Source organism: Danio aesculapii, chromosome 18 (genome assembly GCF_903798145.1).
Source record: "Danio aesculapii chromosome 18, fDanAes4.1, whole genome shotgun sequence".
Lineage (NCBI taxonomy): Eukaryota > Metazoa > Chordata > Actinopteri > Cypriniformes > Danionidae > Danio > Danio aesculapii.
In genome coordinates this window covers 27,988,679-28,007,133 of record NC_079452.1, presented here as the reverse complement: position 1 = coordinate 28,007,133, position 18,455 = coordinate 27,988,679, and the positions used below count along the sequence as shown (strand labels likewise).

The 18,455-nt window shown below is 38.3% G+C and overlaps 1 protein-coding gene across 1 annotated transcript; it reads right to left on the bottom strand.

The window, feature by feature from the left end:
• Window positions 1-101: 101 nt before the first annotated feature.
• eif2a (eukaryotic translation initiation factor 2A) lies at window positions 102-16,706 on the bottom strand. The gene is made up of 14 exons (XM_056478013.1): window positions 16,663-16,706; window positions 15,006-15,110; window positions 14,192-14,263; window positions 13,990-14,108; window positions 11,979-12,078; window positions 11,576-11,658; window positions 9,917-9,990; window positions 6,735-6,879; window positions 5,931-6,047; window positions 4,108-4,682; window positions 2,405-2,518; window positions 2,211-2,324; window positions 1,373-1,438; window positions 102-276 (listed from the first exon to the last, which is right to left on the bottom strand). The coding sequence occupies exons 1-14, from the start codon at window positions 16,704-16,706 to the stop codon at window positions 211-213; spliced, it is 1,794 nt and encodes a 597-aa protein (XP_056333988.1). The 3' UTR covers window positions 102-210.
• Window positions 16,707-18,455: the final 1,749 nt, after the last annotated feature.

Here is an 18,455-nt window from a genome sequence, read left to right as displayed (position 1 = left end):
ATTTTTATTTCGCATTTTTATGGTGTTTCTTTTATAGCAATATTGCTTATGAGAATGTAGTCCTTAATTTTTAGCCATGAACAAATTAGCAAAACAGGCTCTTGTTTATTGGACATGAAGAAAAGCATATCCATTCGTTTTAATGAGAGTATGACAAAGCAAGGCTTGGAAACCAATGATGACCAATGGGGAAAAACTGGTACAGTGAGTTTATAATCCTAATTCAAGGTCTTCAAGCTCTTTCAACAGCTGGGCCTCTTTCTGCATCTTCTCAAGCTGTAAGAAAACGAAAATGTTATAATTATGGTTTTGGCATACTATGAATTTCTTATGAAAGTGAATATTTTATGAGTTATTTATCCCATGATTTGAATTTCTAGCAGCTCCCCTGATTATGGTTTCAGCAATTAGGTATTATGAAATCCTAAGAATTATTTTTGTAATTTTTTTTTTTACTTGTCCCATGAAGAAATGCAATGAATACAATGAAATTAGAAATATTGTACGCTACTTGACAAAAGTCTTGTCGTCGATCTCAGTTGTAAGAGCAACAAATAATAACTTGACTTCTATTTGATCATCTGGAAAAGTGTCAGAAGGTGGATTTTTCTGTTGAATCATCTGGTTAACTGCATCTCAATCATCACAAATACTGCAGAAGACCTACAGGACCCAAGACCCAAGGAAAAATCATGGTTTGGGGTAACATAACGAGAGATCTGCAGTGTGGATGGCAACATCAACAGCCTGAGGTATCAAGATATTTGTGCTGCCCATTATATTACAAACCACAATACAAACCTCCACATCAAAGTTCCGGAAAGCAAAGAAGCTCAAGGTGCTATAGGATTGGCCAGCCCAGTCACCAGAATGAACATTATTGAGCATGTCTGGGCTAAGATGGAGGAGGCATTGAAGATGAATCTAAAGAATCTTGATGAACTCTGGGAGTCCTGCTTGAACGCTTTCTTTGCCGTTCCAGATGACTTTATTAATCAGTGATTTGAGTCATTGCAGAGATGTATGGATGCAGTCCTCCAAGCTCATGATGGAGTCAGACACAATATTCATTCTGTTTCCACTACAGCATGACCACATATTCTAGACTGGACATTATTTCTGTTCAGTGATGAGACTTTTGTCTGAGCAAAGTCAGACCTTACTGTCCTAATTAAATAATTAAAAATCAAGGCATGATCATGTTTTATTTTGGTCAAATAAGCGTAATTTAGAGGCCTTTGCCTTTCATATAACCCACTTCTGATACCAAATGATCAACTAGAAGTCAAGTTATTATTTGTTGTTCCTAAAACTTGGATAGGTGACAAGACTTTTGGATAGGTGACAAAACATAACAATAAAAAGCTGGTACCTGGTTTTTTTGCATGACTTTTCCGGCCGCCTGCTGCTCCTTCAGCTCATCAATGGCTTTGAGTTTCTGCCAGATAAACAGAAAAATCACAATATTGCATTAAAACATTGAATAAAAAATAATAATAATAAAAAAAAAAAAAATATATATATATATATATATATATATATATATATATATATTAATTCAATGTTTGTGAAGATCTTTTTACTCGAACAGTTAAGTGTTGCATATATAAAATGTTAAAGACCATAAATAATAATAATAAATATAAATTATGAAAATAATAAATAATAAAAATGAATAATAAAATCTACATATTAAAGTTACTAAAATGAAATAAAGCCTAATAAAAGTTCAAGTGAAGAGTAAACTAAATATTTCTTTCTTTTCCCTATAAACTTTTCTCATTTTATATGATTATTATCTATTTGGTCATACACCAGTATCTATTTCATAACTATCTGGTTAGCACTGTCGCCTCACAGCAAGAAGGTCACTGGTTCGGATCCCACGTGGGTCGGTTGGGATGAGTTTACATGTTCTCCCCGTTATGACGTGGGTTTCCTCCGGGTGCTCCGGTTTCCCCCACAGTCCAAACACATGCGCTGTAGGTGAACTGAATAAGCTAAATTGGCCGTAGTGTGTGTGGGCTAATGAGTGTGTATGGGTGTTTCGCAGTACTGGGTTTCAGATGGAAGGCATCCGCTTTGTAAAACATATGCTGGATAAATTGGTGGTTCATTCCGCTGTGGCGACCCCTGATTAATAAAGGGACTAAGCCTTTATTAATCTAAGGAAAATGAATGAATAGTCATACATAATCAAATAAGATCACCTTTTTTAAATTCTTGATCTTCTTGTCAGTTTCTGGGTCTCCACAGCTTGAAGTCACATGACTGATGGGGGCAGGGTCTTCTTCTGGAGGCGGAGCTTCATCAGGCTTGTTCTCCTGGATTAACAGAGAGTATCACTTTAAATATTCCTCTGTACGGTTTACTCAAAATACACAAATCCTCAAATCACAGGTACCTGTTTAGCTGCTTTCTTTGCTTCTCGTCTTTTCTGGTTCTTCAGAGCAGCTTTAGACGGTTGCTTCTCTCCTGCGGCGCCAGGCTTCATGTTCTGCGGCGGCTCCTCTTCATGCTGCCATAGAAATAATATTGTCACAATTCTTCATATTCATAATCCAGCCCCAAATATGTGGCTGAATTAAATCCTATTCTTGATTCTTACAAATTTTGGTGTACGATATTTGTGCTTGTCTAGAAATGCTTCATGATTTAAGAATTTCTAGATATTTGGACAAGAAACAAGACAAAATGTCCGCTTTATCGCCATTTTCTTACTTGTGTTTGTATATTTAAATACACTCACCGGCCATTTTATTAGGTACACCTGTCCAATTGCTCGTTAACGCAAGTTTCTAATCAGCCAATCACATGGCAGCAACTCATTTAGGCATGTAAACATGGCCAAGACGATCTGCTGCTGTTCAATCCGAGCATCAGAATGGAGAAGAAAGGGGATTTAAGTGACTTTGAACGTGGCATGGTTGTTGGTGCCAGACGGGCTGCTCTGATTATTTCAAAAACTGCTGATCTACTGGGATTTTCAGACACAACAATCTCTAGGGTTTGTAGAGAATGGTCTGAAAAAGAGAAAATATCCAGAGAGCGGCAGTGGGCACAAATGCCTTGTTGACGCCAGAGGTCAGAGGAGAATGGCCAGACTGGTTCCAGCTGATAGAAAGGCAACAGTAACTCAAATAACCAGACGTTACAGCCGAGGTCTGCAGAAGAGCATCTCTGAACACACAACACGTCCAAACTTGAGGCGGATGGGCTACAGCTGCAGAAGACCACACTGGGTGCCACTCCTGTCAGCTAAGAACAGGAAACTGAGGCTACAATTCACACAGGCTCACCAAAACTGGACAATAGAAGATTGGAGAAACGTTGCCTGGTCTGATGAGTCTCCATTTCTGCTGCAACATTCGGATGGTAAGGTCAGAATTTGGCGTCAACAACATGAAAGCATGGATCCATCCTGCCTTGTATCAACGGTTCAGGCTGGTGTTGTAATGGTGTGGGGGATATTTTCTTGTCACACTTTGGGGCCATGAGTATCAATTGAGCATTGTGTCAACACCACAACCTACCTGAGTATTGATGCTGACCATGTCCATCTCTTTATGACCACAGTGTCCCCATCTTCTGATGGCTACTTCCAGCAGGATAACGCACCATGTCATAAAGCGTGAATCATCTCAGACTGGTTTCTTGAACATGACAATGAGTTCACTGTACTCAAATGGCCTCCACAGTCACCAGAACTCAATCCAATAGAGCACCTTTTGGATGTGGTGGAACGGGAGATTCGCATCATCGATGTGCAGCCGACAAATCTGCAGCAACTGTGTGATGCTACCATGATCAATATGGAGCAAAATCTCTGAGGAATATTTCCAGCACCTTGTTGAATCTCTGCCACGAAGGATTAAAGCAGATCTGAAGGCAAAAGGGGGTCCAACCAGTACTAGTAAAGTGTACCTAATAAAGTGGCTGGTTAGTGTATATTCTGTATATAGTGTATTTCTATTTTTAAATGTGACTTTTTAACATTATCAATGGTCTGCAGATAAAAAAATATCCATTTTTTGGCTAATTCTGGCACATTTTACAGTAATGTTGATTAATGTGCACTTCCCCTGTAAACAAATAAACTAAACTCACTAGTTTGGAGCTGGCGGTTTGCGGTTTGTTGCGTAGAGCCGGAGGTCGGTATGCCTGTGCAGGTTTGGCTTCAGTGCTGCCCAGCTCACTCGGCAAAGCCTGGTATTTGACGGCCCGCTCAGGAAACGCTCCAGCTGGAAACGGCTGCCACAAAACCTCCCAGAGCTCTTTACCGGATGGCGTTTCATGCTTGTACAGCACAGTCCCAGTGTAATGCCAGATCTTATAGCCATTGCTGACTCGGAGTCTGGGAGAGCAGGTCGCAGTGACTATATGTTCCCCGTCGGGACACCAGAAGAAATGTGTGGTGTCTTCAGCCTGGGGTTTGGACACTTGCTTGTATTTCTTCACATCCCAAACTTCCATCTGTCCTCTCAGGTTACCAAAGCCGGCGAGGACCAGGATGTGGCCTTGTGGACTGTAGAATGCGGCATTTCGAGGGCCGGTGCCGAAATCGAACACAGACTCACACTTATTGTTGAATACGGTGGCCTTGGCGGGCATAAAACCATAAACCACACAGAACTCAGTTGAGTTGGGGCTCCAGGATACGTCATATATGGGGCCGTTCTTTGCTAGAAAGGACAAAATAAAAGTATTATTTTATTCATGGTAGTTAATAGAGATGCATGATATTGAAAAAACGGACATGACACAGCGATATACAGCACTGTGCAAGAAGTCCTAAGCACTATACCAGCTTTGTAGCCTAAAACTTTTGCACAATATACAATCAATCAGTCTCTTTATTAAAAACAACAGAAAATATAGGAAATATGTACAAAACAATAACAGCACAACATTTCCTCTTCAAGCAAAAGTCAAAATGTTTAAAAATAAAAATGTTTAATGTGGCTTCCCTGGGCACCAAGCACAGCTTCAACTGTTTTGTTCTAATTGTCCTGAGATTTTCTGAAATAGTGTGCTGTGTAATATCAGGCTTCTCTTAGCACTTTCCAGAGTTCTTCTTTAGGTTTAGAGCAGGGGTCGGGAACCTCTTTTCAGCAAAGGGCCATTTCAGATTTGTTTGGCAATTGGATTTAAAGCGCCATTGGGGATGTGTGTATATAACAAAACCTTTATTTGTGTCTGCACAACTCAAAAATAAACAAATATGACGCATCACATTGATTGAAGATAGGGCAATTTCTAGAATTTTTTTTCTATTCGCCATCACCTGTCATGAACGTTGTTTGAATTTACGTGCGCGAGGTTACCATAGAAATCTAAGTGGCTCGCCCTTTATTGCTGTCGCGATTCAAGTTAATCCACAGCGCCAGACACACACATTGGTTGAAACATCATTTGATTGTAAATGGAGTTCTTATACATTTAGTTTTTTAAAGAAAACAATAAAAGGGAATTGTAATTGTATTTTCAAAAGGAAACTGATTTCTAGCAACAGTATTAATTTTTTAAACTTTAAAATATTATTGAAGAGAGACAGCTGGAGAGCCATATATCTTTGGTCAAAGAGCCACATGTGGCTCCCGAGCCATAGGTTCCCTACCCCTGGTTTTGAGTGTCATATTTTTAATATCTTTCTTTTTTGTCCAGGTGATCTCATACAGCCTCAATAATATTCAGGTCTGGACCCTGTGGAGGCCATTCCATGACTTCGGACTTTGGATTTCTCCAATTAGGATTTCACTGCAATTAGCAGATTATTATCATACTGAAAATGAAAGCTATTCCACTGAAGTCCTTTCCAGAAGGAATGGATTAAAACTTACCTGTACTTTTAAACAATCGCAGTTCCATCAATTCAGAAAATATTGCTTACAACTCCTAGTAGTTAATTATTAATTTATTATGTTACTTACGTAGCTGAACGACAGCACTTTCTCTATTGGTGGCGACGTAATGTAGTGTCTGCTCTCCATAGTAAGAGGCTCCTGTTTTATCCACCTCTGTGCTGGCGGTCACAAGAACTGCAGTGGCTTTGGAAAACAATGCAAAACATCAATGCATGCATGAAAACCTATCATGAATGTTTGTTAAAGGAGACCTATTATGTAAAAATCACTTTTATTGAGGGTCTAAACACAGTTGGGAGGCAACATTGCGTGAATATATCCAGTTCGTTATGTTAAAAATTAATTATTATATTTTGTATAATCACACGTCCTAAAAACGGTCTTCAGAAACATTTTGATTGACATTCTCCCTTTGTACGTGTCATCAGAGGGGGAAAGCCCCGCCCATTAGTGACTATTAGTCTCCCTCATTAGCATAAACAGCCCTGAGTGAGAAGCAGCCATCCACCATTACAGTTTTCACCCATTTAAATGCTATAGATAATGTATTATAGATGTCTTCTGACACGTCTTTTAACATTTTCAGTTTTTCCACACAGATGATGTTAGCTTTTTGTTTGAATCTGCCACTATGCTGACACACAGGCATTTGTAGCTCCGCCCTCTTTTGAAAAAGAGCACAATCTCATTTGAATTTAAAGCGACAGTCACCAAAACTGCACAATTAAGATCAAACCCTAAAAGGGACAGTTTCAGAGAGCTATAAATAATTATTTGCTGAAACTTCACATACACACTCTAGAGACATCAGAGACTTGTTTTACCTTGCAAAACAGGTCATAATAGGTCCCCTTTAAAACAGTAATCTACCTTTTTTGTTCCACAGCATGTTGACTCTATCCGCCTTGAAAAAGCTCTTGTTTGCTAGAGCACATGTTGGACCTCCGAAATTGGGATACTGATACAGACGTACAAAAGACGGAGCTCCTTTGCTTCCAGGAACATAAACGGCAACCTTAAGGAACAGCAGAAAGATTATTGTACATCTGTGTGAGTAAACCAACATATTATGAAGCATTAAAAGTGCTGTTTGTAAGTTTTTGACTCTTCTAAAGCATAAAAATACCATAATATGTTTGCAAATATTTAAAGGGTCATGAAACCCCCCTCTTTCGGTTCAAGTTTACCTAAAGATGCTCGGAGATGAGCGTGGAGTGTAGTGAGCAGAGGGCGTGGCTGGCAGAGCGATGGAAAAAGAGGGGAGCCAACAACTGCCAGTCGGCTCACAAAATGAGACCCAAACAGTGAGGAGACGCATGATAGTTTGTATAGTTTACAAAGTTAAAATGCAAATAAATAAATAGTAATTTAATGTCCTCACTGTAAAAATGGCCGTGATTACAACTGTAAAAAACAGTAAAAATGCTACAGTACAAATCCGTAACCTGGTTAACAGTATGTTTCCTTAATATATACGGTGAATAACCGTAAATTGACTTTCCCACAATTCCCTGTATGGCGCATCACCATTTATGCTTTATGTTGACATTACTATGGATCTTTTTAGTTGTTTACCCATCAGTGATGTACATTAGAGATTTATGTTACATCTAATGTTGATAAAGAATGTTTATTTCATAACTTTAATGTTATACACTTTACCATACTGGTGTTTAATAGCTGTGTGAAGGACACTGAGCACCTTCTATACACTGATCCACTTTTCTGCTTGTGGGAAAAGTTATTTGTGATGAGCATTGGTTCGTATGTAACTTTCTCATCACCACCTGCATATGACTGTGCTAACATGTCTAACTGTGTAACAAAATGTGTAGATGTTGGTAATTCAAAATACAGACATATTGCCTCTTTAAATTTATAAAATATGGTAGTTTACCGTAAAAATTATAAATTACTTTTACGGTTTGTACCGTATTTTTAACGGTAAAGTACTGGCAACCACAGTTGCTGTTTTTTTACCGTAAATTTAAAATGTAAATGGACCGGTATAAGATTCTGACAGTATGATAACCTTGGATAAAAATATCACGGTTTTACTGTATCACGATATTGTAATGACTGCTCTAAAATATATTCTTTTTAAATGTCTGGGTAAAAAACAACACATTTTCCCCTTTGAAAACAATATATTTTATTTTTTGAAAGATTTATAATATTTTGGAGCAGTAAATAATGAAAATGAATCATTGACTTCTGCAGTCTTCATTAGTTTCAAAAACACTGATTTCTTTACCATTTAAAACCGCATTTTTGGATATCTTTTCTGCTGGAGATACTGTTGTCGTAAAAAAACAAACAAAAAAACAAACAAACAATATCTTACACATACCTTAGGAACGGTATTACAGAAAATTTTGGCGGTTTTAAAACCCTGACTTTTCCAAACCGCGGTATACCTAGAAAAAGTTTATCATCGCATGCTTAGTCCTGCTACAGCTGTTATTCTTAACTTCATAAACACATAACCACAATTTGTTCTATCATTATAAAGAGAATCATGTTTATATAAACACTATAAATGAGGAGGACTTCTCTCCTTCTGAATCCACGGGTCTGAATGCAGACAAAGTGGATAGTGCAGCAGGTCTCTTGCCCTGTCTATTTCAACCATTAACGTTGCCGGTAATCTGGAGGATTTTAAACATAGGCGAACACAGCAGCACAAATATATGCGGTGTGTCTGAATAGTAACGTACTCAACTGATAAAAGACAAAGTCTGTCATTCTCCAATCCTCGTACAGCTCTCTCGACAAATATGCTTACTGCGAAACCAACAGCTTTGCTGTATCGGCCCTGACAGCATCGCGGAGAAAAACATGCAACAAACCCCGTGGATCATGGAAACAAACACATACGACCCTTTATGAATGGCTAAATACTCATGCGCGGATGTGGTCTCACCCAGTCATTGGGTCTCACAGCTTGGCAGGTCTGCCTTGCCTTCAGAAAACACATGCTCTCATAAATAATTAAGAAGCAGGGTCTTCTCATAGGATACGAAAACTTCACTATGAATAATAATGAAAAACCGACGCGTCATCACTTCACTAGCAGATTCGCACTGTCACAGATTTTGAGACCCCCCCCCCACCCACCACCACCACCACCACCAAAAAATTATTTTAAACCTGGAAAATGAAATTAGCTGACAAAAGCTCAAAGTTATCCAGTTTTCCCCACAATTAAAGCTGACAGCTGCTAACGTTGACTTAATGCTCAATACACACAAATCTGTTAAAATCTCAAAAAAGTACTCCAGGGTGTCTTGGACCTTTAAGAAACATGCTAAGTGAACATTCTCATTTATCTGAAAAACAATGCTGAAGTCAGATATTCTGCTTTGAAAATGTGCGTTACGTGCCGGAACTCTGTCTTTGTTTTGGTCATTGTAACCCGCCCACTGACAGTTTAGCCAATTATATTTCAGCCCAGCGGGTTGCCTTGGTGTGATTCATTCAGTCAGGAAGGCTCTCAAAGTATGCATCTGCAGCCAAAATGTGACATCCAGTGGACAGTAGCAGACTCCGAAATAAGACAGAATCAGTTCCACATGAGGTTATTAATTAGCAAATAATATAAATATTACGAGCGTAAACATTATAAGCAGGTTACATTGTAACCCCGGGTCGTAACAACACACTACATGACGAGATTTGCAGTGATAATTTGGCTGTTTGCACACGACAGGAATTTAAATACAGCCATTCAGAAGCACAGAATAGTGCACTCACTGCACCTCAACAAAATGGTAAGGTTTATAATCTAATGAATACATATTAAACCTCCTTAACATTATTAAATGTAGATGCTGAATCATTGATATGTGTTGGCTTTTCTAAAGTTCAATTTCAAAGGGTTTATTTTGCTTTTATTTAAAACACGATTTAAATCAGTCTTTGTTGGTGTCATCAATCTGGCAACCTGCTCTTGTGTGCGTTTTGAATCAGGGGTGCAATACCTAGTTCAACCACTGGGTGTCAAACTTACATACTGCACCTTTAAGAAGGAATCTGTGAACGTTTGCTGATACCTTGCTCGGCTGTGATCCAGGAGACAGAGCAAACTCAGACACTTTCTGAAGGTGAAGCTTGTTGGCAATGGTTTCTGCACAATAAAAAAACAGAATAGCACAGACTGCAAACTTGAGTGTTTTAAAACATCTTAATTGATATTTACTTAATCTAAATTCTTATATTTTTATTTATGATTGGGTGATATAATGATTCAGACTAATATTTCCTTGACAAATCCTGTTTAGGGGCGTAATTTTATGACAAATAGTACATAGTAATTAATATGTTTTATTATATTCATGTACATTGTGTTAAAGTAATAGACTATAATTATATTAATTGTAGTTTTTAACCTACAGCATTTGTATTTATACTTATTGTATTCTAATGTTTTTTAATGCATTTATCAATATAATTTTATATACACACTCTAGGCTATATATATTGTACCTCATATTTGTGAAATTCATTCATATAGTCAATGCATTTGTAATGTTCTGACAATAACAGTAAATTTAAATGAACAATTAACTTTCTGCTTTGTAATAAACAAGATTATGAGAAATAGAGATTTGACATTTATTCTGATGATTATTTTATTGTGATTTTTGGCCATATTTTTCAGTCAGGCCTATATTTATGACACTTGCAGAATACACAGAATAGATTCATATCCCAAATTAATTTATCATAACACAGTAGGGTACCAATCGATACTGAAAGGTTAAAACGTTTGAGTGATGTTGAGCGTGTTCTTAAACAGCGCTGATTTGCCATTGTGTTCACCTGCTCAACAGAAATGACTGTGATTGGCCGTGAAGGTCATCAGTTCACCAAACTCACCGCTGTTTACTGAGTGTAAACACAGATACAGGAACACTGGAGCATTTCAAAGTCGCGTTGATCAGCTGGTTTGTCTGTAAGCTGACATACAAACAATCCGTCGATGAATCGCGGCTTTAAAACACTCCAAGAATGTGCTCAACAGTGCTCAAATGTTAGCGGGAAATTTATGTTTTTCAAATTTCAGTATCGATTGGTACCGAATTCCAGTATCGTGACAACAGTATAACACAGGATTCATTAAAACAACCAAGAATAAGCTAACTAGTAAAAAAAATATTGTCTAATCTTAAAGAAATAGTAAGCTATTTTACATTTTATTAAAGCTATTAAACATAAACATGCCCCTGTTATTTATCACTCATTTAACCTCCTAGGGCTTGAGTGGGCACATACGTGGACAGCACATTTTAGCTCTTAAGTGGCTGTTTAAAATACTTTGAATGTTTTATATTTTGTTACAGACATACAGTGTCATCGTGCAACTGTTTTGCAGCATATGAAATGTCCCAAACACTAGTTTTAACTGTCCAAAATGGGGAAAAAAAAATGTTTTTTACTGTCTAATAATCAAAGCAAGTCCAAACTAATTTCTTATGTTAAATATGCATTAAAAAACATTCAGGAAAAAGTGTTTTATGTAAATTCGGACCACGAGTCCACATATATGGACATCATTTTTCTCTAAAAGTACATCATATCAAAAGATGATACTTAGGTTTTTATTCTAATTAGGTTCTAATGAGCCCAAATAGCAAAGATAAATCTAAAATGCATGTAAAAACACCTTGGGCCTAAAGAGGTCATAACACGTACAATAAACACTGTCTCACCAAAGTTGTTGTTTTCAAAAAAGTGAAGCTCATTATTGACATTTCGAACAGAAATACTTTCATCGTCTGCCCAGCTTGGACACCTGTGAAAAATACAGACATGCTTTACATTTACAGAACAGAAATACACTGACAATAACAAAAATAAAATTAAAGTTAGCATAAAATAGAAGTTATGATCATGTTTTCCTCTCGATCTTGATGTTTAACCAAGTAAAACAGCTTCTCAAACAGTTGTAGGCGGGGTCTGATTTTGTCCAATGGGGATTGATTGGATTGTTTGCTATTGGTGCGAATGACAGATTGATCCCGCCCTCATGCCGGTAAACACCAATCAGAAAAGAGAAGTTGTTGAAATGAAAAAGAACAGTCACTAAAGTATCAAGTATTAAAAGTCACGAACCATCCTGTCATCTTCTTCTGATAGAAAGCTTTCATGCAGGTGCCTGTTTGCAAGTCCCAAAGCTGCAGGTTTGGATCCCCTTGAGGGTTATCCTGCGTTTCTGGAAAATAAAAGCTGCTATTAAGTGGTTTCCTCTGCATTGCTATATTCTGCAAAGAGTGTTTTATGCATTTCAAAGGTGTCCAGGATGATAGCTTATTTCCATAATGTTTTTTCTTAAATGTATTAAAAGTATTTAATAATTTGAGCTGTGGTGATAAATCGTTTGAACAGCAGATGGCGCTAAAGGCTAGTATTTAATAGCAGGTACCGATCTAGGCTAGTTTAACTGCAAACGGTGCTCTAGGCTAGTTATTAACAGCAGAAGGCGCTGTGGGCTAGATTGTAACAGCAAACGGTGCTCTAGGCTAGTTTTTAAAAGCAGATGGCGCTCTGGGCTAGTTTTTAACAGCAGACTGTGCTCTAGGCTAGTGTTTAACAGCAGATGTCGCTCCAGGCTAGTTTTGAACAGCAGATGGCGCTGTAGGCTAGTTTTTAAAAGCAGATGGCGCTCTAGGCTAGTTTTTAACAGCAGATTGTGCTCTAGGCTAGTGTTTAACAGCAGAAGGCGCTGTGGGCTAGTTTGTAACAGAAAACGGTGCTCTAGGCTAGTTTTTAAAAGCAGAAGGCGCTCTGGGCTAGATTTTAACTGCAGATGGCACTCTGGGCTAGTTTTTAACAGCAGACTGTGCTCTAGGCTAGTGTTTAACAGCAGATGTCGCTCCAGGCTAGTTTTGAACAGCAGATGGCGCTCCAGGCTAGTTTTTAACAGCAGATGTTGCTATAGGCTAGTTTTGAACAGCGAGTGTAGCTCTAGGCTAATTTTTAGCAGTGAGTGTAGCTCTAGGCTAGTTTTGAACAGCAGATGGTGCTCTAGGCTAGTTTTTAACAGCAGATGTTGCTCTAGGCTAGTTTTGAACAGCGAGTGTAGCTCTAGGCTAATTTTTAGCAGCGAGTGTAGCTCTAGGCTAGTTTTGAACAGCAGATGGCGCTCTAGGCTAGTTTTTAACAGCAGATGTCGCTCCAGGCTAGTTTTGAACAGCGACTGTAGCTCTAGGCTAATTTTTAGCAGCAAGTGTAGCTCTAGGCTAATTTTGAACAGCAAATGGCACTCTAGGCTAGTTTTTAACAGCAGATGTCGCTCCAGCCTAGTTTTGAACAGCGAGTGTAGCTCTAGGCTAATTTTTAGCAGCGAGTGTAGCTCTAGGCTAGTTTTGAACAGCAGATGGCGCTCTAGGCTAGTTTTTAACAGCAGATGTCGCTCCAGGCTAGTTTTGAACAGCGAGTGTAGCTCTAGGCTAATTTTTAGCAGCAAGTGTAGCTCTAGGCTAATTTTGAACAGCAAATGGCACTCTAGGCTAGTTTTTAACAGCAGATGTCGCTCCAGCATAGTTTTGAACCGCGAGTGTAGCTCTAGGCTAATTTTTAGCAGCAAGTGTAGCTCTAGGCTAATTTTGAACAGCAGATGGCACTCTAGGCTACTTTTTAGCAGTGGGTGTAGCTCAGCAACTCTACAGTCCTATATCATAATGGTGAAAAAGCTCCTTAAAATGATTAATAATAAATAACTAAGCTCAGAATTCATTTAAAAGAATAGTGAAGCACTTCAATACCTCAGAATAGATTTCTTAAATGATATTTTGCCACAGTTTTATAAATAGTAAAAGGTTTCACCCAAAACATGAACATTTACTGACCATTTACTTTCCCTCAGGTGATTCCAAACCTTTATGAATTTCTTTTTTTTCTGCTAAACAAAAAATAAGGCATTTTAAAGAATGCTAAAAACCTGTAACCACTGACATCCATAGAAAAAAAATGATTACTATGGATGTCAATGCTGCTTTATTCCAGCATTCTTCAGTATATCTTCCTTTGTGTTGAACAGAAGACACTCAAACAGGCCTGTCTCAACTGAAGGATGAGTAAATGATGACAGAATATGATTACATCATATTTTATGAGATCATACTGGTGTATTGCTGCCAGGTGGCCAGAATTTTATTCAGAGGTGAGAACTCCAGAGCCGTTGTTTTCGGTAAATCGAAAGACTTCACCAAATCTCCAGTGGGAACTTTGAGCACAGTGACCCTATCAAACACACAGAGGACAGAAGTTTACACCAACACCAATCGTCACTATTGTTAATGAATAAATCTGCAATTTATACATACTGTGAGCCATTGCACCATGCAAACAAGGTGCCGTCATTGCTGAACGCCATGTATCTGCCTTGCCGGTCATCTCTGAAAAGAAATGAGAATTGAGCTACTTTTATTCATTTATTAAAATAATTCTTGAAATGAAGGTGTAGGTTGTTTATATTGTTAATTGCAGAGCTCCTCTATTTAAAAGAAGAAAAGAAACACTATAAGTTCTATTATAGTCCCTTATTTATCAGGGGTCCCCACAGCGGAATGAACCGACAACTATTCCAGCATACGTTTTACACAGCGGATGCCCTTCCAGCTGCAGGCCAGTACTGGGAAACACCCATTCTCATACACTACAGCCAATTTAGTTTATTCAATCCCCCATGCGCATGTGTTTAGACTTTGGGGCAAACCGGAGCACTCAGAGGAAACCCACGCCAACACGGGCAGAACATGCAAACTCCACACAGAAATGCCAACTGGCCCAGCTGGGACTCGAACCAGCAGCCTCCTTGCTGTGAGGCGGCAATGCTAACCACTGAGTTACCGTGCCACCCCTGATTTAATATTTTTTAGATATCTGGACTAGAATCAAGACGCAAGAAAACTGCTTGAGTACACATAGCCTGTAAGTTCTTTTAAGTAAAGAAATGGTTGAAAACCCACCTCTTCAAAATGGTTTACCATGACTACGATTAAGTTTTTTTATTATTATGTATGAGAAAAGTGCCTTATTAATAAAATGTATTATTATTATTATTATTGAGAAGCATCTATTATTGATATAGCAACAATGTGTTTGTGTGAAAATGTAACAGAAAGTGCAATAACTGACCTCTGAAAGGCAGAGCTTTCCTTACAGTTCGGAGGTCCGTGTAACAGCAGCGTACCATCTGATCCTCGCACTGTTTGGAATAAAACAAACAATATTAAAGAAAGTCTTAAATGATGAGAAGGTATTTACAAGGAGATTAAAGGGATAGTTCACCAAAAGATGAAATCGCACTCATTATATCCTCACCCTTAAGTGGTTCCAAACATTTATGAGTTTCTAATTTCTGCTGAACACTAAAAGAAGATATTTTAAAGAAAGCTGAAGATCACTGACTTCAAGGAATTTTTTTGTCCTGCTTCGGTTTTCTTCCAATTATCTCTTGTTTGGGTGACACGGTGGCTCAGTGGTTAGCACTGTCGCCTCACAACAAGAAGGGTGCTGGTTCGAGTCCCGGCTGGGTCAGTCGGCATTTCTGTGTGGAGTTTGCATGTTCTCCCCGTGTTTGTGTGGGTTTCCTCCGGGTGCTCCGGTTTCCCCCACAGTCCAAACACATGCGCTATAGGCAGGGCCAGACGGAATCTGCGGACGTTTTTTGCTATTTCTGTGGAGAATTTTGGTAAAAATCTGCAGATTTCTGCTGAGTTATTTTGGGAGTATCATAACTAAATCCTTAATATGTGAAATAAAAAGTAATACCTTTTTAACTTTTATTTAATGTTTAAATAGGGACGGCACAGTGGCGCAGTAGGTAGTGCTGTCACCTCACAGCAAGAAGGTCGCTGGTTCAAGCCTCGGCTGGGTCAGTTGCCGTGTCTGTGTGGAGTTTGCATGTTCTCCCTGCGTTCGCGTGGGTTTCCTCCGGGTGCTCCGGTTTCCCCCACAGTCCAAGGCTAAATTGTCCGTAGTGTATGAGTGTGTATTGATGTTTCCCAGAGATGGGTTGTGGCTGGAAGGGCATCCGCTGCTTAAAACAAATGATGGATAAGTTGGTGGTTCATTCCGCTGTGGCGACCCCAGATTAATAAAGGGACTAAGCTGACAAGAACATAAATGAATGAATGAATGTTTAGATTGCAAATCCAATTAGATTCACTTTTTTTGGTAAACAAAGCAAGTCTCTCATATAATATCTCTACTAAAAGACAGAAAATATTACTGTACAAACTGCATTGTACATAAATCAGATGAACATTTTCATATTAGTCAATAATATTACTGTAATTAATAAAAAAACAGAATAAATTTAGATTTACACACATTTACTCAAGTAAATAAAATTAATGATGGGCTAAAAATCTGCGCGCGCAGATTCTGTGTGAGCCTAGTTGTAGGGGGAATTCAATAATCTAAATTGGCCATGGTGTAAAGTATTAGTGTGTGTGTGTGTGTGTGTGTGTGTGAATGAGTGTGCATAGCTGTTTCCCAGTGTTAAGTTGCAGCTGGAAGAGCATCCGCTGTGTAAAACATATGCTGGAATAGTTGGCGGTTCATTCCGCTGTGGCGACCACTGAAATAGAGATTAAGTCAAAGGAAAATGAATGAATGATTCTCCTTTTGTGTTCAACAGAAGAAAGAAACTTTTGGTTTGGAACAAGTGGAGGAATTCTCATGTTCGGGTGAACTGTCCCTTTAAATGTCAGCTTGAAAAAACCTGTAGGTATGACTTTTTAGCTTTAAGGTTACAAAACCTCAGTGTGGGATTTATTTTAAAACTAGCTTTGCTGAGAAACAGGGCTCCACGATATTAGAAAAATCTGACATTGCAATATTTTGTTTCTATGTGATATTGATATTGCGATATGAATACAATTTCACCAATTTGACTTAAATAGCTCTATTTGGGAGAAAAATTATTATTTAGCTTGATTGGGGGGATTTTGTAAGGGTGTGAATCACGTATAATAAAAATAATAAACAAATTATTAAATTAATAAGCAAACAACAATAATTACAAAAGAAAAAGTCAAATAAACAGTGCTTTACGGTTTTCCAGAGAGTCGAACAGTATTCAGGTACAGAAACTGAATAATTAAATGTAAAATAAAACTGTAAAGTCTTAATTGTATTAATAAATCATTCATTTTCTTTTCGGCTTTATTAATCAGGGGTCGCCACAGCGGAATGAACCGCCAACTTATCCAGCATATGTTTTACGCAGCAGATGCCCTTCCAGCTGCAACCCAACATTGGGAAACATCCATACACTCTAGCATTCACATTCACACACTATGGCCAGTTTAGCTCATTCAATTCCTCTATAGCGCATGTGTTTGGACTGTGGGGGAAACCGGAGCACCCGGAGGAAACCCACGGCAACAAGGGGAGAACATATAAACTCCACACAGAAATGCCAACTGACCCAGCCGGGGCTCGAACCAGCGACCTTCTTGCTGTGAGGTGATCGTGCTACCCACTCCACCACCATGACGCCCACTGTCATAATAATACAATAAAACTATTCTTCATTAAAGTTACAAACGTTGAACATTACTTTGCCCGAATGCTTTACACGCTGTAGAAATGCCTTTAAAACACATGCAAATGATAAAATGTCACTCTGTTATGGTTCCCTATGACTCCGCAGTGTACTCTCAATTGTTGAACAACTACAGCGCCAACGCAACTTGTGAATCCTGTGATGTGACTATTGCAAACACACACATGCGATATCCATGCTGAAACCACATATTGTGCAGCCCTACTGAGAAATTAATTGTTAAATTTGAAAATAAGTCCCACACACACACACACACACACACACACACACACACACACCCACCTTTGTTTTTGTGAAAAGTGGGTACATTACATAGGTTTCTATTCATTTTTTACTGTCCAAACCGTATATTGTACTGCCCTCACCCCACCCTACCCCTAAACCCAACCATCACAGGAGACTGTGTGCAGCTTTACTCTCTGATTAAACTCATCCTGTGGGATTTATAAGCCTTTTGAGAAATGAAGACGTCACCAATGTCCTCATATTTCACCTCCTTTTTGTAATACCTGTGTCATTATACAGATTTGTGTCCTGACATGTCACAAAAACACGTACACACACACACACACACACACACACACACACACACACACACACACACACACACACACACAGAAAAAAATGCAACCCAAACATCCTTAAACAGGCTAAAGGTCTTGTAGCTTTTCTGTATGCTTAGATGGATGAGCACACAAATTAATTTTGTCAAGCTATGTTATTTTTTTAAGTATATTATATAAAAAAGAAAAGTAAATTGATTGTAAAATATGGTAAACTGAAAACGATTCAGGGTCACTGTAGCTTGGAAACTATTTTAAAGGTTTAGATATATGGTTTAATGTTTAGAATTAAAAATAAACATCATCAAAACTTTATCTAGGCCCTTTATTTGAAATCCACAGATTTTTGAGCCCTTCGTTCAATTTATTTATTTACTTATGTAAATGTGTGTAAATATATAGGCTATTTATAAGTTTTTATTTTAATTTGAGTAATATTACTGAATACTA

Coding starts and splice junctions, on each gene's coding strand:
- eif2a (XM_056478013.1), bottom strand. CDS start 16,706: ATGTCAGATTTTTCTAATATCGTGGAGCCCTGTTTCTCAGCAAA. Junction 15,111..16,662: donor GAGCCCTGTTTCTCAGCAAA/GCTAGTTTTAAA, acceptor TCATCATTTAAG/ACTTTCTTTAATATTGTTTG. Junction 6,048..6,734: donor CATGCTGTGGAACAAAAAAG/GTAGATTACTGT, acceptor TGTTTTCCAAAG/CCACTGCAGTTCTTGTGACC.